Consider the following 26,080-nt stretch of genomic DNA (forward strand, 5'->3'; position numbering starts at 1 on the left):
TCCTGATATGCAAAACAAAGGCTTAGATTAGATGATCTTTAAGGTTCTATCCCTCTCTAAGTTCTATCATGTTGTTTTTTTGTTTTTTTTTTTTTTGCTTTAAAATCCTGTCATTATTTTGGCCTAGGTGTTAATGATTTACACTAGCTATTTTACAACACCTGGAAAAGGCTTTATCACAAATACATTATTCATTTAAGTTATAACTATAGGGAGATCCAAGATAAAATAAACCTATAAAGTATTTTTAAAAGTATAAGTAGTTTTAGGTTTAGTTTAGATTTGTATTATCAGAGTAACCAGAATAGCTCGGGTAAAGATGGTAATTCTTTTGAAATTGCAAGTCACAAGTAATGAAATATACAAGTTACAAGTAATGTTAAACATTATTAGCCTATTCAACCTTTGCTTGTGAAAGGTTGGTTGATATTCCTTGGAGTCTAAAATACCATAGCACTTATTGGTGGTGATTATGCCTTTCCTTGTTGATTTTTTTTTTACTTAAATTTTTTAACTTAACAAACAGCAAAAAACACGAACATTTAGGTTTGTAAAGAATGGAAAAGAGAATTTGTATGTGAAATTGTGAACTTCTGTTCCATGGTTTGATTTTTAAATGTATATTAAATTTAATACTTTTAGTAACAGAACTTTGCTTATCTATTTAACCTTCTGAACTTCCTTCTGTTCTGTTGGGTTTTTTTTAATGTTTCATTGATACTCTCTATTTTCTCCCTTTTTTTGCATCACTTTCACCGCCTACCACCTCCTAAGTTTGTTATTAACTTTCAGTCTATAAACCTTGATTAAGCACAAATTATGTACTGGACTGACTTGATAAATTTTACCTGAAGGGGGTGTATTCTCTTCTATTTTAGTTTATATTGCATATAAAACATTTGCCAACCCCAGCAGGCTAATGTTAGACTTTAGCCTATTAAATATTACCTCCAATATTTATATGAACAAGGTCTTGTAGACTTACACAATTTTAAGTGGTGAGATATATAGCAAGATAGAATAAGTGTGTTCTATTTTTAAAAATCATTCATATTAAAATTGAATTATTTTAGTTATATCACTCAGATCTAGGTGCTACTTAGACTAATACTTACAACTTCTATTCATCACGAATTTGTCAAGCATGGGCTGGGAATAAAAAGACAAAAATGAAACAATACTTACGTCATGATTACCTTCTGCTAGATAGGAAAACAACATATATTCAAAGAAGTAAATATAAAATGTATATATTATGATTGTAATATATGAGGGCAGAGTCCTAACAATAGGGAGAATCAGGAAATTCCTCTTATAAGAAATGGCACTTGAGGTGAGGCTTGGAGAGGTTTTTTAACACTTTACTCCTTTCCACACACACTGTACTGACTGGCTACACCGGCCAACTTGCTTTTACTCGTAACCGGCTATTGTGTACAGAGCACAGCAAATAGGCCAGCTTGGTTAGAACATAGAGTGTGTGACAGATAGTGATGCATAATCAGTCTGGAAAAATAGGCTAGAGCCAGACGACTGAAGGGCTTTGATGCCAAAGAGAAGAGTTTGTGTTTTATCATAGAGATAGTAGGGAGCCACTGAGGCTTCTTGATCAGGGAAGTTACGTGGTCAAACTCTGCTTGTCTGCTTAACCTCCTGAACTCCTGCTTTAGTGGTATCAGTTTAGCAGCTGTGGGAAGCATAGTTTAGAGAGGGTGGTGGACTCAAGGAGACTAATTAGTAAGCTCTTGCACTACTCCAGGCAAGAGGTGATGAGGGCTTGAACCAAAATGATGGTGATGAGAGTCGAGCAAAGGCAGAGGTGAAGTGGATGAGCTCTGGCTTTGATCTGGTTTGATAGAGGAATCGAGTAAGTCAAGGATGACTGAGGTGAACCAAAGTTACTGGAAGAATGGTGGTGCCCTTGATAGAAATAAAAAATTTAGGAGGAAATTTGAATTTAGGGAAAAGGTAATGAATTTAAGTTTGAGTCAGAGAAGTGGCATGGGGCAGTAGATGTAGAGATGGTCTTAGGGTTGGCACAGTCCAGGTTCAGGCTCTCTCTCTGATGATGGATACTCCCTGGCTTTGTGTCTCTTAATTTCTCAGTTCATTTCTCTTGAGAATAAAAGTTGTGGAATAGTTTCTGATCCACATTGGTGGTGGGAATTTCCTCCCCTCAGTTGCTAAAGTGATATTCTTAAAGTGTTGGTCTGACCATGTCACTCATCTTCCCCCCCTTAGAAACTCATTGACTCCCTTTTATCTCCAGGGTCAAGTATGAAATCGTTTGTTTGGCATCTATAGCCCTTCATAACCTGACCCCTTCTTAGCTTTCTGGTCTTCTTATACTTTGCTCCCTTCTGCACACTTACTGCAGCTCTACTAGACTCCTTGCTTTTTTCTTCATACCAGATACTCCCATCTCCCGATTCCATGCTTGTCCACTGGTTGTCCCCCTAGCCCAGAATGCCCTCCCTCATTTCTGCCTCCTGGTTTCCTTCAAGACTCGCCTCAGATCCCACCTAGTGCACAAGATGTTTCCTGATGCTTTTCCTTCCTGCCCCCCAGTTACTTCCCTCTAAGATTACCTTTAGTTTACACTATGTATCTGGTATGTACATAGTATGTTTGTATGTCCACTAATGCATTAGAATGTGAGTGCCACAACCGCAAGGACTGTTTGGCTTTCTTTGTGTTCCCATAGCACAGTGTCTCCTGAATAGTAAGCACTTAATAAATGTTTGTTAATTGGCTGAGTGACTGACAGAGGGAAGAAAGATGCAGGATGATAACCTGAGGAGATAGTAGAGTCAAAAGAAAGTTTGTTAAAGAATGGAGTAGATCTGAGCGTGTTTGTAGGCATCAGGGAAGGAACCAGTGAATTAATAAAGACTGAAAGTTAGTATGAGATAGGGGGTATTCCAATGGGCAAGCCCCTGAAGCAGACAGGAAGGGGTGGAATCAAGGGCACATAAAGTAGAGGGATTGGCATTGGCAAGAAGGGCTGCCTGATGTCGAGGGCATTTGAAATGTACAATTGGCAACAAGAAGTTCATAATGGGCGGCCACCTTTTTTTTTCCCCAGTGAAGCCTGAGATTGTCGTCCTCAGCTCTGAGGAAGGGAGGTTTGGAATAGATGCTGTGCAACATGTTTAATGAATCAATTGGAGAAAAGTTAAAAAAAAGTCCTGTAGCAGTGAGGACCTCATTGAGATTAGGTAACATACATTTGTAACGGTTCCATTGCACAGAACTGTAACTTTCTCCACTAGTGTTCAACAGCATGCTTGTAGGTGTGGAGTAGGTGTTGGAACCAACCTGAAATTGCAGTTTGGAAAGGAACGAGCATAGGATAGTAGGTAGCCAAGGGTAGCTGTGCTAAAGTGATTCCGTATCAAGCATTGGAAAGTATTTCTTTCAAAATCTGTTGGCAAGAATTTGGGAAACTCCCTGTCGTGTATTATTAATTAGGAGGATCTGTTAGACTATACTAAATGTATTCTTCAGAATGCATTTTCAGTAATTCAGTGCAGCCTTATGCATTAATAGACCATCTGTTCTTCCAGTTGTCTTTAATAAAAAAAAAAGTCCATTTTTTTATACATAGAGAACTCTTATACCTCATTTTTTAAAATTTCAAAGTTGATGTGGGTGGTTTTTAATGAATTTCAGTCTTTTTATTGGATCTGTATATCATTTTGATTTTTTTATTTCACTTTAAATACAACTAGACCAGAGAAGAAAGCTCAACATTTCAAAAAATCAATAGCACTTAGTTTTCTTGTTGCATCCTTTTTGCTATATGAATACTTTGGCTGTCAGTTATTTCAGGAAGAAGTTAAGATAGGTAATAATTCAGATAATGATAAAAGTTATTTTCCCTGGCAGATATTTAATAAGTAAGTTTTTTTCCCTTTGTTTTAGTTTTTTAAGACGTCTTGCATTTTTTCCCTTGAATTTGCCCTATAAAATATATCACTTTTTAAAAATGAGTTGCAGAAATGCTTAAAATTTGTATTTCTTCAATGTGTAACATTTTTTTGTAACTGAAAATTTAAACTTCTAAATTTGATGTTATCAGGTCTCCCTCCTTTTTTCTCTTTGGGTTGAGACTGTAAGGCCATACCTACAGACCGTGGATGAATGGATAGTACATGGTAACCTATTTGATCCTGCAAAAGAATTCATCATTCAAAGGTAAGAACAAAAGTAATCACTGTATCAGCAACCTATAATAAACTTGTTAATATTGGAAGCAAGCTGAACAGTAATTGTTTTACTTTGTCATGATAGAGAATGATTTTCTTTCTCTCTACTCTTTGAGGGGGCCTGTATATAGTATACAGGCATACCTCATTTTATTAAACTTCACTTTATTTGCTTTGAAGATACTGTGTAACAGATTGAAGGTTTGTGGCAACCTTGCTTTGAGCAAGTCTCTCGACACCGTTTTTCTCACAGCTTGTGCTCACATCGTGTCTCTGTGTCACATTTTGGTAATTCTTGCGGTATTTCAAACTTTCATTATTGTTACATCTGTTATGGTGATTTGTGCTCAGTGATCTTTGATGTTAGTATTGTCATTGTTTTGGAGCACCGTGAACTACACCCATATAAAACAATGAATTTAATCGATAAATGTTGTGTGTGTTCTCACTCCATCAACAAGCCCTTCTCCTGTCTTTCTCCCTCTCCTCGACTCTCCCAGTTCCCCAAGACACAACAATATTGAAATTAGGCCAATTAATAACCCTGCAATGGCCTCTAAGTGTTCAAGTGAAAGGAAGAGTCAATGGATGTGGCAAACTTCAATGTTGTCTTATTTTAAGAACTTGCCACAGTTCAGTAACCTTCAGTAACCACCACCCTGATCAGTAAGCAGCCATCAGCATCGAAGCAAAATCCTCTAACAGCAAAACGATTATAACTCACTGAAGACTCAGATAATGATTGGCAATTTTTAGTGATAAAGTATTTTTAAATTAAGGCATGTACTTTTTTTTAGACACAATACTATTGCACACTTAATAGACTACAGTATATAGTTAGTGTAAACATAACTTTTATACGTACTGAGAAACCAAAAAATTTGTGTGACTCTCTTTCTTGCGATATTTTCTTTATTGCGGTGGTCTGGATCGAAACCCACAATGTCTCTGAAGTATGCTATACTAAGCCTGAAGCCAAGGAATTCCTGGGTTCAAGCCCTGTGTTTGACACTTACCAGTTCTTTGACCCTAAACAAATTACTTAATCTCTTATGTGTCTCAGTCAGTTCTCTAGGACTTGGCTATAAGAGAGTTTGTCATCTCTGATGATAAAGGTTCCTGTACCAAAAATTCCTCCACTGAGGAAGTTACAGATCTTTGAAATGTATGTGGATTTTATTCTTTGATGTGTTTTTGATGAGATTGAGACAAAGTAATAAAGATATGGTTCCTGTTTTCCAGCAGTTTAAAGCTGAGAGCAGTTAGAGACCCTTCTAGCTCTGTAGCTATGATCCTATGTAAAACAGGATGTGACTTATAAATTACGTATCATGTGATGCTTGAGGAAGGAAAGACTTTTTCCAACTAGAGATCCAGGATAGGCCACATAGAGAAGGGAACATTTAACGTGGGACATAATGAATGGAGAAGATGTCAGTAGGAACAGAGGATGACAGATGGCTATTGTTCATTTGTCAATTCTGGCTTGATTTAAACCATTCATCTGTTCAATTAGTTCCTATATGACTGTTTTTAATTAGCCAAGCTAATTTTACTAACTCTTCTAATTCTTTTTTTGTTTGTTTGTTTTTTTGTCAGGAATCAGGCTCTTAGAGGAGATTGTTATAGAAAGATATAACACAGAAATAATGGTCTCATTATTATTAGTCATCATCATCTTATTCTCATCTTTTACTTTATTTTATCTTATTTTTGAGACTGGGTCTTTCTGTTTTGTCAAGGCTGGAAAAGCAGGGGCCAGTCACATACCTGATTCCATTACTGATCAGCACAGGAGCTTTAACTGGGTCTATTTTTCCAAACTGGTCTGGTTCACCCTCTCCTTAATATACCTCCCCCAACCTTCCTCACTATATTAGTGTTATACTTACACTTAATCTGCATCTAAGGACTCCTGAGCTCAAGTAATCCACCAGCCTCATCCTCCCCACAGTAGTGGGAATTAGAAGCATGTACCAACATGATTGGCTCATTCTCTTCTTTTGTGGTAGAGTTCAGATACAGACAGTTGTGGGACAAGTTTTTATCCTGCTGATATTCTTTTATACTTGATGTTCTGCAGATAGTTGTACAGGTGGATAAAATAACTGCTTTTTGTAGTTCAACAAAAATATTGGGATGTAAGCATATCTTCTGTAGGCCCACTGACAGCATCTTGAGACAACTCCCAAAGCAGACAAGGTGACAAGGATGATCTGTACCTTCTTCTCTTCCATTTGGATGTGTTCTCTTCCACTACATCTTTATATTTTGAAGGCCTTTCATTCCATATAGTTTGTAGATTGTGAGTATTTAATATGATGACATCTATTAAAAACATTCTTAAATTTTTATGAGTCACTGTTTAATTTTGGACAACACTTTTGTCTGTGATAGTTGCAGCAAAGTTTTATTTGTTGAATTCTCAAGGATATTCTGTAGTCTGTATTTTTAGTATGGAGATTTTTTATCTGTTAGTTTACAAAAGATAGCAAGCTTCTAGTGTAAAATTTTCTTTTTTCTTTTTTTTTTTTTTGGTGTGAAATTCTAGCTACCTGATTGTTTATTTATGTCTTGCTGGATATTCATTAGGTGCTCAGTTTTTCACAACTTATAGTAATGTATTGAACAGTTTCTACTGTTTACTTGAATAATCTGCAATGATTAATAAGCTGTTGTTTATATTAATACATATGGTAATGACAGATGATATAGTGTAATATATAGAGCTGGACCTGGAATCAGGGAAAGGTGGATTTAAATCCTACCTATAATATTTATTAGCAGGATGAGCATAGGCAAGTCATTTAACCTCTTTGAGCAACAGGCACTTCTGTAAAATTATAAATTATTGATGGTTCCCCCAATGATAAAGTCATATGTCTTTGGTAGGAGTTGATGTTTATATAGCACTTTTTTGCTCTATGTTCTACTTAACATGGATCCTGATAGGAACATTGTTGGGTAGGTACTACTTTCCCCATTTTACAGATAGAAAACTTGACTTGCCCAAGGTTACTTCAGTACTTGCTACTTTTCTTCTGATGTTATTGGTTGGTGATGTCTTGTAGCCAGTTGACAACTACTGAACCTGTCCGTGTATTTTGGGGGCCCCATAACTTGAGGTCCTTGGAGATTGTAGTGTTCTGTAGCTCACAGCCATGTAGTAGCACCCAAATAATATTAATAAAAGGGTGAGCTTTTGTTTTAAGGAGAAGCTGGGGGTCATTAAAAGCATTGATCAGTTTCACAAAGGTAGTCTACCTCACTCTCTACCTCACGTTCAGACCTGGGCTCAACTTTTGAAGATTTTTAATGTATGTCTGAGATATATGTACTAATGGATAAGCTATACAGGTTGTTCATCCAACTATATTATTCTTCATTTATTTGTTTTTTCTTCTGTAATTAGTTAAACCAAGCTCTTTATGTTGTTAAGAAAATATTTCAAGATATTGGAGCATCTCATTTTGGGAATAGAACCAAAGCACAAAGCAAGAACCTTTAACATATTTACATTTATTTTTGAGGGTGTCTGTGCAGAGATGGGTGGGAACAGACAAAGGTGTTACCCAATTCAGTTTAGCAGTAATGTAATGAGAGAGTTTTCCCAAAAGTTATTCTTTGATAACAACAAATTGTTTTGATTTCAAAATTGCTGTTTTTGCTAAGGGAACACATCTTAATAGATTGTCACATTTAATAATATTCAGGTTTCTATGAAATACATTTAACTAGATTCAGCTTGAAGTATTCTAACTTGCCTGGGCATTGTCCCAATAGGATTAACTCACAGAAATAAATTGCTCTTATTTTGGTGTGTATATTAAAAATAGATTCTATATTTTCTCAGAGTCTTTAATTTTGTTATTGGCAAGAGCTTCCTCCCAAGGTTCTTCATGATACTATATAACTTCTAACAGAGGTTTGCCTAGTTTTCAATTGTAAAATGTATAACTTTGACATTATTTAATAGAAGCAGTCTTAATGTAGAGTGTAAACTTCATGAAGGCTAGGATTTTGTCATTTTTTTAACCTTTGCATCTCCAGAAACTTAGCATGTTGCCAGGTTGGACACTTAAATATTTATTGAACTGAATTTTGTTGACTTTCATATATATTTTAATTAACACATCAGTGATAGCATTTGTTCCTTTTTATAATTTTGAAAATCTAACCTTCTTTTATAGCAGTAAAGGAATCTTTTAATAAACTAAAATTTGCACTAATTTTTATACTGTACACTTTCCTGTAATGAGAATTAATTCAAATGGGACTCTGACTTGCCATAGTTACTTCTTCTGGGGGTAAATGGTTTAACTTTGTGTAATTGTCGAAAGTAATTCACTTGAGAATTTCATTTGCCTGTGCTGGAGAAATATGGATTTGCTGAAATTACTTTCACAGAGGGTGATAAGAGAGGTTATTAGTTCCCTACCAAGAGAGCAACAGTTTTGGATTAGGACTGTAGAGACATAATGGGACATGCTGTAGTGCATTTCTTACTTGATAAATCTATGTTGGCAATTTCATTTCATTAAGAGTAAAAGATTAATCATTAATGCTTTGTAATATTCCAGTTTAGAAAAGTCCATTCTGTTCACTTAAATTTTACCATCATTATTCAGTTTGTTTTAAAAGTGGAGGATACAGCTCCTGCATGTATTTTGGGATACCTGGAAAAGCAAATGTGATTTGCCAGAATGGGTGAGTGCATTTTCTTTTTAGTATGGAGAATTTTTAAATTTATAATTGTCTTGATTTTCTTTTCAGAAACAAAAATGTTCCAGTCAATCACAGAGACTTTTGGTATGCGACCTACACGCTATATAGTGTATCTGAAAAGACAGAAAATGAGGAGAAAATGAGCGATAATGCTAGTGCCAGTTCTGGCAGTGACCAGGCTCCCTCAAGCAGGCAGCACACCATGGTGTCCTTCCTTAAACCTGTCTTGAAGCACATTATAATGGCTGGGAAGTCTATGCAGTTACTCAAGAACCTGCAGTGCTCAGATAGTTCCCCACACCAAGCTGCTTCAAGAGGTGAAAATGCTTGCTTTTCATGTTGCTGTACTTAGCTGTAGAGTCCTAGTTAAGACTTTCCTGCATTTGAACTACTTGTTATTTAGAATCTAAATTGTCCTATTATACATGAATGAATTACCTTTTAAAAATAACCAATACTACCAGGGGTATTTCACCCCTAACAGATGAGGAAATTATGCCAATATTGATGGTTCTAGGAAGATTTTAAATGGTTTATTTAAAGGCCTCAGTCTTCATTAGGAGCTTTTAGCACAGCTTCATTAAGAGCTTTGAACAAGCAAAATGATAAATTGTGCATGTACTAAACTCACTTCATCCTCAGGGCATTTTTTAAACAGCCCCCTAAAAAGCTCTTAATGAGGTGAGCTAAATAAAGCATTGAATTGAAGACAGAAGTATTTACATAGAAAGAATGTAGAATTGGATGCTATTGTTGATCCTGATAGTTACATCTTACAGATAGACTTAGACCTTTGTGTGTATTTTGAGACACTCTCCACAGTCTGACTGTTTGATACAGTTTAAGCAGTACAAAAGTAAATAACTTTAGCATCTGAAAAAAAGAATGCTCTTGACAAATGTAAGCACTGATTTTTCTTTTCATTTTAAATCACTCTAATGACAAACTTTTTGTTGCTTGCATTTGAACATTCTTTCAGCTCAGAGAAATATTTCTTTTCTAAATAATAGGTCCTCATTAGGAAATATAGTAGCTCCTCTAGGAGATAGTCATCTTCCCGCAGGCACTTCTCAGAATGCTTTACAGTCCCCATAGGTGGGCTAATTATCTAGGACTACTGTCTTGAGTAATTTTTGCAGACAAAAGTATGACTCCTCGAATGTTAACACAATATGTCTATTGTGGTCATTTTACCACTCTAAATACATACAGCTTTTGGACTTATGCTTATGTTGATGGAGGCACTTTAGAATGGTTCCCTGTTTTTGGAGAGAGAGGTACAGAGAAAACTTATTCAGGACAAAGCAGCTTATATTTTGTTGCATTTGCACAAAACCTATTACTGCTGTCCATAGGCCATGATAATGATAAAAAATAGTTCCTCACTCACACTTAAAGATGAATGTCTTTACTTTTAGGCCAGTATTAGTGTGAAATTACTTATTTGGGCATGAATTAATGAGCTTTATTTCCCAGGGCAAATTTTAATCCTAAATAATTTTCCTTTGTGCTTCAGATGCAGAAAGAAAAAGCTTGTACACCCTGTTTCTTGAGTCTGTGCAGTCCCGACTTCGGCATGGGGAAGATTCCTTTTCAGATGTCATCACTGAAGAACATGCTACAAAGGAGAGTTTGATTAAGATGCAGTCGATAGCAGAAAGACACCTGGAGCTGGATGATGTTCATGATCCCTTGTTGGCCATTAACTTTGCAAGGTAACACAGACTTGTCAGATTTGTGACTGTGAGGGTCCCAGGGTCTGTGCCGAAAGCTTTTTCTTTTAAAACACAGTGACAACAAAACACACAAATCTTTTTGTTTAAAGAATGTGAGAGAATGGCATTGTTAAAATTTTCAGCACATTATTTGGTATTTTTGTTATCTCATATAAAGTCTGATAATGATGCATTGACATGAGCACATTGATGTAGATTTGTTGCTTTATTTTTTCTCTCAGATACCTGAAGAAAATATTTCAGAAAATTCCCTTTTCTGAAGACTTTTGGTCCTGGGCAAATGTTATATAACATATTAAGTCACATTCTTGCACTGGGTAAACTTTAGCTCAGAAGTATGGCACTTTTAAAAACTTTAACTTTATAGGGCTACTCTAATGTCAGTACCATGTAATTGCCATAGTGTCCTAGAGTTATTATTCACTAAATCATACTCTAGTAGCTCAGAAGAATTAAAATTTCTAAAGATGCCTGAATTAACAATAGGGCTATAGGCTAACAAATTTTCATATACTAAAGTACTGTTTTGATGGTATGACTTTTGCTGCTTTTAGGATGCTTGATACTTCTAGGAATGGTAAGTGAGCATAAAAATGACTCCTTCCATTTCTGAGTATGAATAATCCAGTTGATGGCAGCAGTTAAAAAAATCAAGATTCATATTTTTATTTTGAAGGTTATATTTGGAGCAGAGTGATTTTCATGAAAAGTTCACTTGTGGTGATATTTGTATGGATAGATCATCTGAATCTGTGACATGCCAGACTTTTGAACTAACCCTGAGATCCTGCCTTTACCCTCATATTGATAAGCAGTATCTGAAATGCTGTGGAAATCTAATGCACACTTTAAAGAAAGATTACAAGTAAGATGGGAAATGAATTTATAATTTAAAATGGTTGGTTGTTTATTGTATTTAAGAATAACTCAAGAAGTGTGATTGCAGGAACTTATTTTCCAAATTTTAAGTTCATTTTAAAATTGTTGTGTTTGGAACAATTTGCCTTTCAGTGTGTTATTTAGTATTTTCTGATTATAATTAAATAATACAGATAACTTTGTTATTAAGTTAAGTAACTATTTAACTTGATGTGGTATACAGAGGGCAAAATTTTTTATGCTTCCAATCTCGTGAACTCAGGATGTTGCTATAAGTTGTTTTTTGTCTTTGTATTTTCCATTTAGATTGGTTGAATATCTGCAGGCCATGAGAAATTTTTTTCTGCTTGAAGCTGGAGACACAATGTATGACTTTTACACATCAATTTTTGATAAAATAAGAGAAAAGGAAACCTGGCAGAATGTTTCCTTTCTTAATGTTCAACTCCAGGAAGCAGTTGGGCAACGTTATACAGAAGACAGTTCACGGTAAAATGTGGGAGGTTTCATAATAATACAGTCATGAAAGAATAGCATGCTATGGATTTTTCTTTACTTTTCAGTTTGGGACACCGATGTGTCAGTGTGTTTTAAGAGTATGATACAAATGAGACCTCTTTTGAGTTCAGTCTTGGTGGATTTGCTCTTCTTTGCTCTCTGTTTCTATCTCTCTTTCTCCCTTTCTTCCTCCTTCCTTCCCCCATTATCTCTCATTTCCCCTTTACTCACTCTCTCTCCCTTCTTCCTTGCCTTCTTCTCATATAATTTATAATTTTAGAGAATTGCCTAGGGCATTGAGAGATTAAATCACTTTCCCAGCGTCACACAGCCAGTATTTCTCAGTGTGTCATAGGTGGAACTTGAATCTAGGTCTTCTTGGCTCTCTGACGTGCGTGCGTGTGTGTGTGTGTGTGTTATATCACACATATAGATATATGTTATAAAAGATGAGTTCTGGATGATGACTTTGGAATGATGGTTCACATATACAAATTATGCTGCTGAATTTGAAAATACATCTCTAAGGACTTAGAGTTTATTTGAATTATCAGTGAATAAAGGTTCTGCTGAGCCTGACATTCTAGCGTGAAATGTAAGACTTTTAAATTCACATATGTTTATGAAATATGTGTAACTTCATATATTTAATCCGGAGAAGAGAAGACTTAATGATGGGTGACATGATTTTATTGTTGTCATTTCAATCATGTCCAACTCTTTGTGACCCTGGTTTTTTTCGGGGGGGAGGCTTCTGGCAAAGATCTTAGAGTGCTTTTCCATTTTCTTCTCCAGCTCACTTTACAGATGAGGAAACTGAGGCAAACAGGAATAAGAGACTTGCCCAGGGTCACACAGCTAGTAAGTGTCTGAAGCCAGATTTGAACTCAGGAGGATGAGCCTTCCTAACTCCAGGCCCAGCATTCTAACCACTGATTCACCTAGTTGTGGAAGAGAAAATAGACTTATTATATATAGTTGCAAAGAAAAATAGGGACAAAGTTTGATAGTTACAAGGAAGCATATTTTGGCACTGTGTAAAGAACTTTCTAACTGTTAGAACTGTCCAAAAATGGGATGGGTCACAGTATGTTACAATGAATTTACTGTCACCAAAAATGTTTAAGCATGGACTGACTAGCTCTTAGAGTTTTAAGAGACATTCCTGGATGAGGAATTCCTGCTAGATCTCTAAAGCCCTCTTTCTCTCCAATGTGCTATGATTCTTTTAGTTTCTTACAAAGACATGTGAACCGATTTATGATTGATGGATTCTGTAATTCTTTCCTTCTGTGGAGATTAGCTGAAGTTTGTATTTAATGATTTTTACTAATCTAGAACCATTAAATTATACAAACACACTCAAGTCTCTCCCATCCTTAAAAAAATCCACACTAGACCCTGCTTTCCCGTCAAGCTATTCTCATATATCTCCCCTCCTTTCAGAGCCAAATTCCTGGGGAAAACTTATTTGTACTTGATGCCTCCACATCTCATTTCACTCACTTCTCAACCCTTTGCAGTTTGGCTTCCAGTGACCTCTCCAAATTTACCAACGATACCCTAATTGTCAAATTTGATGGCCTTTTATCAGTCTTGATTCATCTTGATCTTTCTGCAGCATCTGACCACCATCTTATCCTAGATATTCTCTTCTCTTTAAGTTTTCATGACACTCTTGGTTCTTCTAGCTGTGTGACCACTTCTCAGTCTCCCTTTGCTGGTTCATCATGTATAATATCTTCCCTAACTGGGTGCATTCCAAGGCTCTGTCTGGGGTTCTTTTTTCTCTCTTCATTTTCTCACTTGATGACCTTAATATTTTCAGTGGGTTTAACTGTAGTCTCTATGTAGATGACTCTCAAAACTGTGTACCCAACCCTAGTCTGTCTCCCTCTCTCTGGAGTTCCTGTTACACATCTTCAACTGCCTGTTGGATATTTCAGACCTGGAGCTATTTCAAACCCAACATGTACTAGCTGTGTGACCCCAAACCTTTAACTTCTCTGTGCCTCAATTTAAGTATTTATTGAATGTTTACTATGAGCCAGACATTTTGCTAAGTACTGGGGATGCAAAAAGCAAAAAACAGTTCCTGCTCTCAGAGAGCTCATATTTGAATAGGAGAGAAAATATTCAAACAATTTTGTGTGAAGATATATGCAGGGTAAATTAGAGATAGTCACTGAAAGAAGATACGGTCCTTAAGATGGCCAGGAAAGGCTTCTTATAGAAGGTGGGAATTACAGCTGAGACTTGAGGGAAGCTAGGGAAACCAGGAGGCAGAAACAAGGAGGGAAAGAATTCCAGGCAGGGTGGATAGTCAGTGTGCCCACTAGCCCCCAGGGCTAGTGACTTCCTCCTGGAAATTACTTTGTGTTGACTTTGTTTAAACTTTTGTATGTGTACCCAAGAGTTCCCCCAATAGAATATCAGCTCTCTAAGGGCAGAAACTGTTTCATTTTTGTTGTCTGCTATTTTATCATCCTCAGTGCCTGACATATCATATGTTCTTAATGAATGCTTGTTGATTTATTGATTGAGACTTGGAAGAACCTTAGAAAGCATGTAGTCCAAGCCATAGCCACATCATGAACACCACCTACAAATCCCTGACAAGTGTTCATTCAGACTCTGCTTAAACACCTTCAGAGATAGTCAGCTTGGTGCCTTCCTTAGCTCCCTCCGTCATTTCTGGACATCTGTCATTGTTCAGTTTTATAGGGATGGGACCTATGATACCTATGGGAACTGCCAGGTGAGGAAACTCTCTACCAGTGGAAGCTGGCATCTTCTCTGCAGCTTCTGTTCAAAGAGCGTTGCCCAGAATGCTGATGTGTCCAAAGGAAAAATAGGTGTTGGAGGCAGGGCTCGAACCTAAGTCTTTCAAACTCTGAGAATAAAAATCTGGCTTCTTATAACTAGGACCCATGACCAAGCTAGATAGATTTTAGATATGATGATCTTAAAAATGCACCCAGATATAATGGAAAGAGATTTGGCTTTAGAAACCAAAGACCTGGGCTCAGATCTTTTTTCTCATATCAACTGCTTATGTGGCCTTTTGCAAGTCACTTCAGCTGGGCCTCATCTGTAAAATGAGGAGGCTGGAGTAGATGACCTTCAAGATTCCTTCCAGTTCTCTGGCTCCTCTCACTGCAGCTGAGTCTTCCCCTCTCCAAATTCAACATATTCACTTCCTTTAATTGATGATATTGTTGTGTCACTAAATTATCCCATTACTTTCTCCTCTTGACACATTCCTTGTTATTATTGCCCCTTCTGAAATGTGGCCAGAACTAGACATAGTCTTCCAGGTTTGTTATTGTATGTATTTAGCTTAATGATTGTTGGTTATATATTTAATATAATTAGGGTCTCCCTTCTGGAATATTATATGAAATATTTATACTGTGTTTTGACAATACATTGAAGAGGTAAGTCAATATATGCAAAACTGAATGTTTTTATTTTTAAAGATAATTAAGATTCCATTTCCTAAAAAATATTTTGAAATAGATTTATAAACTCAAACTTTGAAATTTCTTTATTTAGCTTATCAATATCTTTTGAAAATGTTGACCCAACTAAGAAGAAACTCCCTGTTCATATCTTGGATGGCCTAACATTGAGTTACAAGGTATAAAATTATCTTGATTGCCAAAAAATTGTTTTCTCTTACAAATCATTCAGGAGAACATATTATTTTCCATTCACTTTTCCTGTTCTTTTCCTAGGTTCCCTGGCCTGTGGACATTGTTATAAGTTTGGAATGCCAAAAAATTTATAATCAGGTGTTTCTTCTTCTGTTGCAAATAAAGTGGGCCAAATACAGTCTAGATGTTTTACGATTTGATGGTAAGAAATTATAGTTAATTGTCAAAAAAGTATTTGGAGTATTGTCTTTGACATTTTCTACATACATGCAAACACTGAGATGATACCTTTTAACCAATACACTATGCAAAGTTGAAGATAAATTCTCTAGGATATTTAGGCAGAAATAAAACAGAAATGCTATAACTTAATTTAGAATTTAGCAAGAATACTCTTCTACCTGGGTAGTGTGAATAGAGCCATTGCCAAAGTTGTTTTTCAAATGAGAAGTTAACGTCAATGAAATGTGAGTTTTCCTGTTTATATGACAGTAATTATAAAGGAAGAATGGGAAACCTCTCATTATCTTCCTTTTTCAAGCCATTGAAATTTGAACCTCTTTCTCAGTCTTTTTCAAAGTATTCCTGTTTGGTACATCTTTTGAAATGTAAATAACCACTTCCATAAGAATTCAAGACCATCTGTAATGATAAGTATAGTGCTTTATGTAGATGAGCTTCCTACCCACTGTCTTCTTTTTCTTTTCTAGAATTGGTTAGTACTGCGGAAAAACCACCAATTAAAGAAGGACTGTTATTTGAACAAGATTCTGTTGCTCAGTTTGGCCCACAAAAGGAACCTGTAAAACAACAAATTCATCGAATGTTTCTCTTGAGAGTGAAACTCATGCATTTTGTTAACAGCTTACACAACTACATCATGACTAGGGTATGTGCCTCTAATGCTTTATTCCATTTCTGCAGATTTAAAAGGAACTTTTCAGCATTTCTCCTAAGAATATATGTTTCCTCAAAAGGTTTATGTTCTAGATGGGGCAGATATAATTATAAAGTAATGTTGCAGTTTGGTGTGCTAGAAACCCCAAAGACACAATTTGGGGTTGCTAAGAACCCTGAAATACAAAGGCATTGGACGAGTCTGCTTGGAAAGAATTCAAGCACTCAAGCCTTCTTTGAGTCAAAGTAGTGAGATTTATTATAATGCCAATAGAAGTAGGTAAGATTCTCAGTGAATCTTCAACTTGATTGGGGTGATACTGATGCTTATATACAAAAAGGACAGTGAAAGGATCTGGATGGGATTAAGGAGTGGTAAACTGTCTGGGGTGGGCCACAACCTACAGTGAAAGTTAAGTAAGCACAAAAGAAAAAAGAAAAAAAGAAAGTCAGGTAAGCTAATCAGGTGATCTAGGTGGGCTGGAGTGGGCCAGTTGCTTTGGGGGGAGGCTGCTGAAAATGTATGGGAAAATTCAGGGACTGGGTTGCTTTCAAAAACATGATCTTGTCTTTTTAGGGATCCAGGTGCCCATCTGCCCATCAATGTGATTGATTTCTTAAAAAATTATAGACCCAAACAAACATCTTTCTTTCATTTTTAAATACTGTTATCCATACTTGAATCATTTTTGGAACTCATTTTGGAATCATCTTCATAGCCTGTAGCATATTCATTTGAGTATCCTCAGGTTTGGCAAATTTTTGTCCTTTTTGGCTAATTTAATTTTTTGAAAGAACCCCAAACCATTTTGTGATTAATTCTGCTGATTGGGATGGATGATCAACCTGAGTAATAGTGGATTTAATTAAAAAAACAAAACCTATATCACTGTCATCACCTCTTCTTCCCCTCTCTTCTTCACCCCTTCCCCACCAAGTGTGGCTACAAAATAATAAGGCAGGTTTTATTAAACAGTAATTTTGATTTTGTGTTAATGGCATAGTTACAGAGTGTTTCAGTTTGTGCAAAAGAGATGTCTTGAGCAACTGCCCATTAATGTCAAGCATGTTTTATGTCAAATAGTCATAAAGAAGTAGTATAGAAAACCGTGTGTAATTTATTTTGTAAAGCTTTACAAACTTAAGTGTTTTCAGGATGAATTTGAAACAGAAATTGGAGAAAAAAGTAAAAGATTCCATAAAAGGTATACGAGTTCAGGGAAGAGGGAAAAAATGATCAATTTGAGGAGCTAAAGCTTCTTATTTTTCGTTTCCAAGATTCTTCATAGTACAGGTCTGGAGTTTCAGCACCAAGTGGAGGAAGCAAAGGATTTAGATCAGCTGATTAAAATTCATTATAGATATTTGTCTACAATTCACGATCGATGTCTTCTGAGAGAAAAGGTACAGTAGCAAATAAAACTGGACATACTTACCTATCAAGGCAGCAAATTGTCCTGGGAATTGGTAATCAAGCAGTTTATCTGGTTTTGATAAATTACAATTAATGGACCAACAAGGTCCATATTGCTGACATGGTTATGTTCTGGGAGAAATGTCTGTCCTTTTATAAAAGTTAGCTCTGCTTCTTATTTGTACAAGAATAATTTCATTTATTCGGTCACGGCATAATTTAGAAATGTTTCCAGTTGTATATGAGTTTGTAATATTGAGCAAGACTTGATGCATTGACACTGCCTGCCAAATTTTATACTTATGATAGGCGATTTATACTTAGGATAGGAGATTATGGTCTGGTTGGTTAGAACACGGTGCTGATAACATCAGTGTCTCCCTTTTTCTGTGTCAGTGTCTCAGTCTGATTTGATCCCTAGATTTTTCAGTGCCTTAGATAGTAAGTGCTCAGTAAATATTAATGATACTATTTCACTATCATTTCATTTAAAGCGAATACAAAATGGTCTTATCTTCTTTGGATTAAAATGATCAAAATCCTAGCCACAAAAATGAATGTTTATTTTTGTATTCCTAATTCCAAACAGGTGAGTTTCGTGAAGGAAGCTATAATGAAAGTCTTAAATTTAGTCCTCATGTTTGCTGATCGTTGGCAGGCTGGTTTGGGAGCCTGGAAGTAAGTAGGAGTCATTTTAAAAATAATACTATTTTGAATGTTTTAGCAATTTTAAGTTGGATTTTTTTTGTGGTGGAGTTTGTTGTTTGTTTGTTTGTTTTTTCGTTTGAAAAAATTACTTTGGCCTTAATTCTTATTTAAAAGGAGAGTTGAGTTTTTTGTTTGTTCACTTAAACTAATATCAGGGGCATTATCGCTACCTTTTCTTTTTTAATAATTCAGAAGGTTAAATGTTAGTAGGAAAAGTCTGGAGAGAATTTTTTAGAAAAAGTTTTTGTAGTAACAGAGATGGGAATGGGCTGATCTTAAGTTGTACTTCCTCATTTTATTTTGCTTCATTATAATTAACGATTGTGTGTTTGGCGAACTTGAAAAGCTGACATTAAAGAGTTTACCATTTGCTGATTCAAATTTTTCCTTGGTTTTGGAAGGCAGCTGCCTCAGGTTAAACAATAACAAACTAAAATTCAGAGAGACCTTGATTTTTATCTAGTTCTCTCATCTTTGCACTCTGTCTTTAACTAAGAAACGTGGTTTTTCTACTTTGTTTCCTTATTTCTAAAATGAGGATAATGATCATTCTGATATATTCCTTCTAAAAAATGTGAGTTGTTTCACAGGATTGTTAAAGAATCACAGAATTGTAGAGTTACAAGGAACCTTAAAGATCGTCTAGTCTGTTTCCTGACCAAAGTATGCCTGTTGTCTGCCATATTTTCAAATGCTCATTCAGCCTCTGCTTGAAGAGCCCCAGTGATAGGAGGTTCACTTCCAGAAATTCATTCCATATCATTTTTGGACAGCTTCAACTGTTAGGAAATTATTCTTCATATTGAGCAAAAGTCTGCCTACTTCTAACCAGGACTTACTAATCCTGGTTGTGTTACACGTATGGAGCGAAGTAGAACAAATCTAATCCATCTCTGTGTGTCACCCTTTTAAATATTTGAAGGTGGTAGTCATGTACCTCCTAAGCCTGTCACTAGACTGAGAGCCAGAAGATCTGAGGTTGCCTTCTGACCCCACAACATGCTAGTGATGTTTACCTCCCTAGGTCTCGTTTTCTTCCTTTGTAAAATGAGGATAATACACAGTGTCCGGAAAGTTCCTCTGTGTGTATTGTCTATCTCCCAGAATTGTTATCAAATGAGATTGTCTCTGAAAGTGTTTCATGACCTGAAAGTGCTTTATAAATGTAAGCTTTTATATTCAATCGCTTATTATATGCTTATTATACCGATCACTCCACAAATTTATTTAATGCTTACTGTAATAGTTATTGAAGTAAAAAAATTTTTTTTTAAAAACTGTCCTTGCCCTCAAAGACCTTACATTCTTTCAAATAATTACTAATGATTGTTAATTTTCATTATTAGTAAGTCATCTTTTCAGGCTAAACATACTGTTTCCTTTAGCCAGTTCTTTTGTTATCTTGCCAATTTGGGTGTATGAGGTAAAACTTCAGTTGTTTTGATTTGTATTTCTCTTATTATTTAGGGTAGTCTTTCAAATAGCTGTTAATCATTTCTAATTTCTTCTTTTGAGAACTATTTGTTCATTTTCTTTGACCAGTAATCCATTGGGGAATGGCTCTTAGTTTTATATATGAGATCTGTCCTTTAATTAACAGTTTTGAGTCTAGTGGGATCTCTGAATCCACCAAACTGTACTACTGTCCTATCCACATCTCTCCTTCTTATTCCCAGGATATGGTGGAAAAGCTTTGTTAAATTTCTTGTTAAAATCTAACTGAATTATGTCTAATGGTCTCCTTAACTGTGTTAAATATAAGAAGTGAAATTAATAAGAAGCTGGCTCCTGGTGCTCACTCTTTTCTTTCTAAATATTCATAAACCATACCTTGAATAATCTGCTTGATCATATTACCAAGAGCCCATTGTCAAGTACCCTGGCCTATAGTTTGAAATATATTTCTTGTTTTCCCTTTTTAAAAATTAGGACAGTGGTTTACCTGCTTTTAGTTCTTCAGCACTTCTGCTCTGGAGCTGTGGGAGTTGTTTTTGCCACAGTTCCTCAGAGATAACTACAGAGGTTAAGCAGCCAAATCCACAGTTCTTTTTGTGCCCTAGGACATAGATTACCAGGAGACTCAAACTCATTGAAGGTACTTATCTTGGGTTTCAGTTTTCATTATTAACAATTTTTTATTCTATCCTACTTATTGTAAAAATAATTAGGAGTTGCACAGTTTTGGTCCTTTATCATCTTCTCACCTTCTCCTACAAAGAGTCCTTATTCCTTTCTTGATCGTCCTCTTTCCTCCATCATTGCTTCTCCCATCCACTTTTGATGATTGTTCTTAGCATTTTGTCCCAAAGTTTAGCTTATGTTCAACTTTATATTTCCTGACATTCACATAGGACTGCCTCTTTTTGCATTCATCCTCAGTTTCCTGCCTTTGTTTTTATTTCTTCTACATGTCCTTTTAAAATCTGAGATCTTTGATGAGCAGCCATATCAGTTTTCTCCATTTATTCCCCCTTAGACTTATTTGTGATTATCTTCCTGAGAGGCAGTTACCTTTCTTCAAACTGGTTTTTTTTTTGTTTGTTAGTTTCAAGCCATGGGGTTTCTAGCCTATCTCTGAACTCTGAACTAGAATACACTGTAGACTACTCATTGTTTTTCTCTTTATGTATATGAATTCTTAAGTATTGCGGTCACTGCCTTCCAGGGTTCTTATCTCTGTCACCTCACCAGTGATCTCCTTAGTGATCAGAATCACTTCTATTATAACCTATCAGAAAGACAAGTAAAGAATTTATCAATTGCTGCATTCTTGGCAGAGAGAGCACACCAGCACATAGATCATTCATGTCCTGTATCACTACTCTGTTCTGCCACTGTTTGGCTTTTTGACCCAAATCAGAAATTTATCTTCTATTTTCTGTAGCTAGCTTTATAACATATAATCCCACCTTAATATTACTTGTTTCTTCTTCCTTTGAGCTTCACCAGAATGTATTATATCATGCTTTCCCTCTCAGGTTCATGTATTTCAATGTAGATGAATATCACTTTTTTGTAAAATACCATTCTGCTGTTCTCTCCATCTAATGTATCAGATTGTCATGTCTTGCCTTGAGACACACATAGCTAATTAGGCAAGTCTCTTGGTGGGAAAGGCAAACAACATTCCCTACCCAGAGAGGAAGTGTGATATAAAGTTGGGAGAAGATGAAGAGTAAACTGAAGAACCAGGCTGGGTTGGTGCCAGGGTGCCTGAGGAGTGAAAAAAATCCAAGGGGAAATAAATGGGAAAATCTGGTCACAGTCTGTACTTGATCATGAAGCAAACTACAAGGAGCTTTCCATACTGGTAAGGTCAGCAGTGAGCTTCATTCTGGTGCTTCTTTATTTAGCTGAGCCTGTCAACCCATGAATCATAAAAATCTGTACCTTTACATGGCTATATTTTAGTCTTGAGTCACATTCCATCAAGACTCTATGATGCCTATAAAGCTGTGTTTGGATCTGTAGCTCGCTTTTTAATTGCCCATAATCTTTGGTGTATATATTCATCTTAAGTCTAAAGTATGATTTTTGCCTCTTTTCCTATTCATAGTCTCCTGGATTCTTGAGTACTTCTGCTGCTGTTCTTTCAGTGTCATAGGTTTCCAGTATTTGTATCCAAATACTGTTTCCGTTATTTATTTGTTTCATCAATTCATACAAGTCTTCCCAGGTTTCTCTTAAACCATCCCTTTTGTCATTTCTTACGGCACAGTAGTATTCCATTATATTCATATACCATGAACATGAACTTACTATTGTTGGAGCTGTGGATTGGTTCAGCCATTCTAGAAAAAGTAATTTTGGAACTATGTCCTAAAAGTTATTAACTGTGCGTACCCTTTGACTCATTGATAGTCCTGCTAGGCCTTTGGGGATAGTTTTGTTGTGGACATGTTTAAGATGTCTGCTGGACATGCAGTTTAAGATATCTGAAAGGCATTTGAGGATGTAAGATTGGAAATCTGAGCCTCATCAGCATAGAGATGATAACTGAATCCATAGTAACTGATGAGATCAGCAATGAAACAGTATAGAGGAAGAAAAGAAGAGGGTCTAGGACAGGGACTTGAGGGATGCCAAGAGTAATCAGGTAAGACCTGGATGAAGATGGGGCAAAAAAGACTAAGGAGTGCGGTCAGATGTGTAGAGCAATCAGGAGAGATTAGTGTCACAAAAACCTAGAAAGAAGTGAGTATAAAGGAGAAGAGCATGATTGACAGAGTTAGTGGCTATGTCAAGAAGGATGAGAGCTGAGAAAAAGCCATTAGATTTGGAATTAAAGAACAAAGCTAGGGGCAGCTAGGTGGCACAGTGGGAAGCTGTAAAAGGGACCTGTTTAGGCATGAACTAGATTGGATGATCTCAAAGGTCCATTTTAATTCTGAGGAGCTATGATAACATTTGTTTTAATCTTTAACATACTTCTTGCCTTAAGACTTTTATAATTAAAATAAGGCAATTTGCAATTAATTCCAAAATGAGATTTATATACATAATAACTTTTTGCTTTGTATGCATGATTTCATCACTGTATTTTTAATCAAAGTTGTATTTTGCTTCTCTAGGATGGAATCAATTGAAAAGATGGAGTCAGATTTTAAAAACTGTCATATGTTTCTTGTAACTGTTTTGAATAAAGCAGTCTGTAGAGGATCCTTTCCACATTGTGAGTATATATAATCAGTTAATATATTTAAATATCTTTTGAGCCATGATGGATGCTATACAAAATTGAGATGTTTTAAAAATCTTTATTTTAAGAGATGATAGCCCATTTATTTAATAATATGATTAATAGTATTATTAGTTTTTGATAAACAGGACTGGCTTTTGATTGACCTTAGTGAATAGGAATAATAACTTAGGGCAGCTTGGTGGCGCAGTGGATAGAGCACTGGCCCTGGAGTCAGGAGGACCTGAGTTCAAGTCCGGCCTCAGACACATAAAACTTACTAGCTGTGTGACCCTGGGCAAGTCACTTAACCCCATTGCCTAGCCAAAAAAAAAATTTAAAAATAATAATAATGATGATAACTTATGTATATATTTAGGCATGATACTTTTTACAGTTTGGAAAAGTACAGTCTTCATGATGACTTTATGACATAGGAAAAGATGTCTCTTAAAATAGCCTTGTAAAGTTTAAGTTGCACATGTTGCACATGAAATCGTTGAATACATTATAGACATATGTATTCCCTCTACAAAGAAAAATGTAAGCACCATCTGTTATGTCATTAGCACATTCCCCCTAAAAACAAATCAACACTCCATGAAAATACCAGTAGATGATGAAAGCTGATACCTTATGACACATGTCTTAAGATTGACCTGAATTTTCACCTTGTACCCATAGTTAATGAATGAAGATGACAAAATTTGCCACACCATTGGCCTTTAGTTACTTTATTTTTTATTTTAATATAAATCAGAAACTGGTATGGATTTCATTTACATTTACTATACCATTGGTAGGTTTTTGCTACTTCTTTTTAAAAAATATTGAAAGTTATTTTTATTTTACTAAGTTAACTCTCGGGGCTGCCAGTACAATGAAATTCAAGCCTAATAGATTCAGAAGAGGGTTATGCAAAATAAACAATTTTGAGAAGAAGCTACCTGATGAGTCATAGTGAATGGAAACAGAATATAAGTAGTCACCTTTTTGCCACACATTGTTTAGAAAATTTGGTAGGTAGACTCTGCTACAGAAATCTATTGAAAATATAGTCTCTTAATGTGTATGATGTCACAGTAGTAGTTATTGCCAGATTTGTGTTAGTTTTATCTCTTATTGGGCTTTTTTTTATGTCGGGTGCTTACTATGTAGTATAGTAGATTACAAGTATATATAGTATACAAGTATGCAAGATATACAAGTAGATTACACACCAGTATGATAATAGCAACTTTATGTCAAGAATTTATCTTTAAGTATATGTGAAACAAGATGTAGCTGGATTACTGCATGGTGATGTCAAAACAAAAAACAAAACAAAACAGTGGACCTTGGAGAGGGTCATAAGACAAGGGTTATAGTTTAGCAGTTCCGTGTTGGGCAAAGTTACTTGACATTTCTGGCTTCAGTTTTCTCTTCTCTGCTGTTGAGGCAATTGCCCTAAAAGTTCCAACAAAGAAATGGAAGTCTTCAGATTCTAAATACTGAGACTGAGATAGCAGCTATTTATCTAGAAATGCAAATTATTAATAGAAAAACTTATCTTCTTTACTTGGGTACAATGTTTGTTATAAATATATCAGATAAACATAAAAACTCTTCTGTTTCTAAGGTTACTATTAAAGTTATTAAAGACTGATCTAAACATTTCTTTCTTTTTTTTTTTAAATTCTACAGTGGAGTCTCTGGCATTGTCACTCATGGCAGGCATGGAACAAAGTTAAGACATTTGCAGTCTAGTGAATACCTCAAACAGTTCCTCTTGTAGGCTTTATTTTCTGCATTATATTTATGTACTTTTTAGGTTTTGTTTTTTTTTTTAAAGAAATAATAGTATCTATTGTATAACTGGATAAATATTTTGCTATAATTTCCCTTCAGAGACTATTGTAAACTATATGGAATTGTGCATATGAAAGTATGTAAATAATGTACATTAAATATAGGGTACTAGTATTTTATTTTTTTCCTTTTGTAAGCTATAGATTCATGATATTGTCTAAAGTATCCTAATTAGACCATAAAGTGAAATATTTCATATTTTTAATTGCTTATTTTTAAAACAGACTTAAGGCACTTTAAATTCTCATTTTGCTGCTATACATTCAACATAGGATATTTTTAATGTAGTCTGAGACATCTGTTTCCTTGAAGGTTGCTTTGAATTCATTTTAACCTTCTCTGAATTACATTTATCTTATTTTTTTTTTACATGAAAGCCATCACAGGTAAAGACACTGACCAAAAAAAATTTCATCTTATCTAATGTTACAAATAGAAAATGCTTATTATGCTGTAGTACCAAGCACTAGAACATACCTACCTTTGTTTGCTACTAATCAACAGCTTGCTTTAGCCAGACAAAATAAAATGTGGTTACCATGCAATGTGTTTGTATTTTCTTTGTAAACCTCATGGCAGGCTCGTGCTCATATTTGACTTGATCTTTTTACCATCTTGTTTTGCAGTTATTTCTTAAAACAAAAAATGGAAAAAATCCCTGCAGCACAATTTATAGGGTCTTTATAGGTAAAGGAGGATGGGGATAACCAAGTGTTGGGTCACAGGTTGTACTGTTTCATAGACTTTATGAAATAAATCAGTTATGTTAAAAACATGCCACCTATTAAGTCATAGGCAAGCCATGTAGGTCAATTCAGTTATTTTCACTTCTG

At 35.5% G+C, this 26,080-nt stretch overlaps 1 protein-coding gene across 3 annotated transcripts in view; it reads left to right on the forward strand.

Moving 5' to 3' along the window:
• Positions 1-25,785, forward strand: part of TUBGCP5 (tubulin gamma complex associated protein 5) — a 46,688-nt gene extending 20,903 nt beyond the window's left edge. For 2 of the 3 annotated variants that reach the window (XM_027859495.1, XM_027859496.1), the window contains exons 12-23: positions 4,082-4,197; positions 8,982-9,250; positions 10,450-10,648; positions 11,346-11,534; positions 11,855-12,037; positions 15,602-15,686; positions 15,784-15,904; positions 16,413-16,591; positions 17,878-18,003; positions 18,603-18,691; positions 23,293-23,393; positions 25,083-25,785. In XM_027859495.1, coding sequence (XP_027715296.1) covers positions 4,082-4,197; positions 8,982-9,250; positions 10,450-10,648; positions 11,346-11,534; positions 11,855-12,037; positions 15,602-15,686; positions 15,784-15,904; positions 16,413-16,591; positions 17,878-18,003; positions 18,603-18,691; positions 23,293-23,393; positions 25,083-25,129 — 1,704 coding nt within the window. In that variant the 3' untranslated portion in view covers positions 25,130-25,785. Of the gene's footprint in view, positions 1-4,081; positions 4,198-8,981; positions 9,251-10,449; positions 10,649-11,345; positions 11,535-11,854; positions 12,038-15,601; positions 15,687-15,783; positions 15,905-16,412; positions 16,592-17,877; positions 18,004-18,602; positions 18,692-23,292; positions 23,398-25,082 lie in introns of all 3 variants that reach the window. The other variant, XM_027859498.1, reaches the window with a different exon arrangement.
• Positions 25,786-26,080: the final 295 nt, after the last annotated feature.

This window comes from Vombatus ursinus, unplaced genomic scaffold (assembly GCF_900497805.2).
Source record: "Vombatus ursinus unplaced genomic scaffold, bare-nosed wombat genome assembly UNPS02014168.1, whole genome shotgun sequence".
In the NCBI taxonomy this organism is placed as follows: domain Eukaryota; kingdom Metazoa; phylum Chordata; class Mammalia; order Diprotodontia; family Vombatidae; genus Vombatus; species Vombatus ursinus.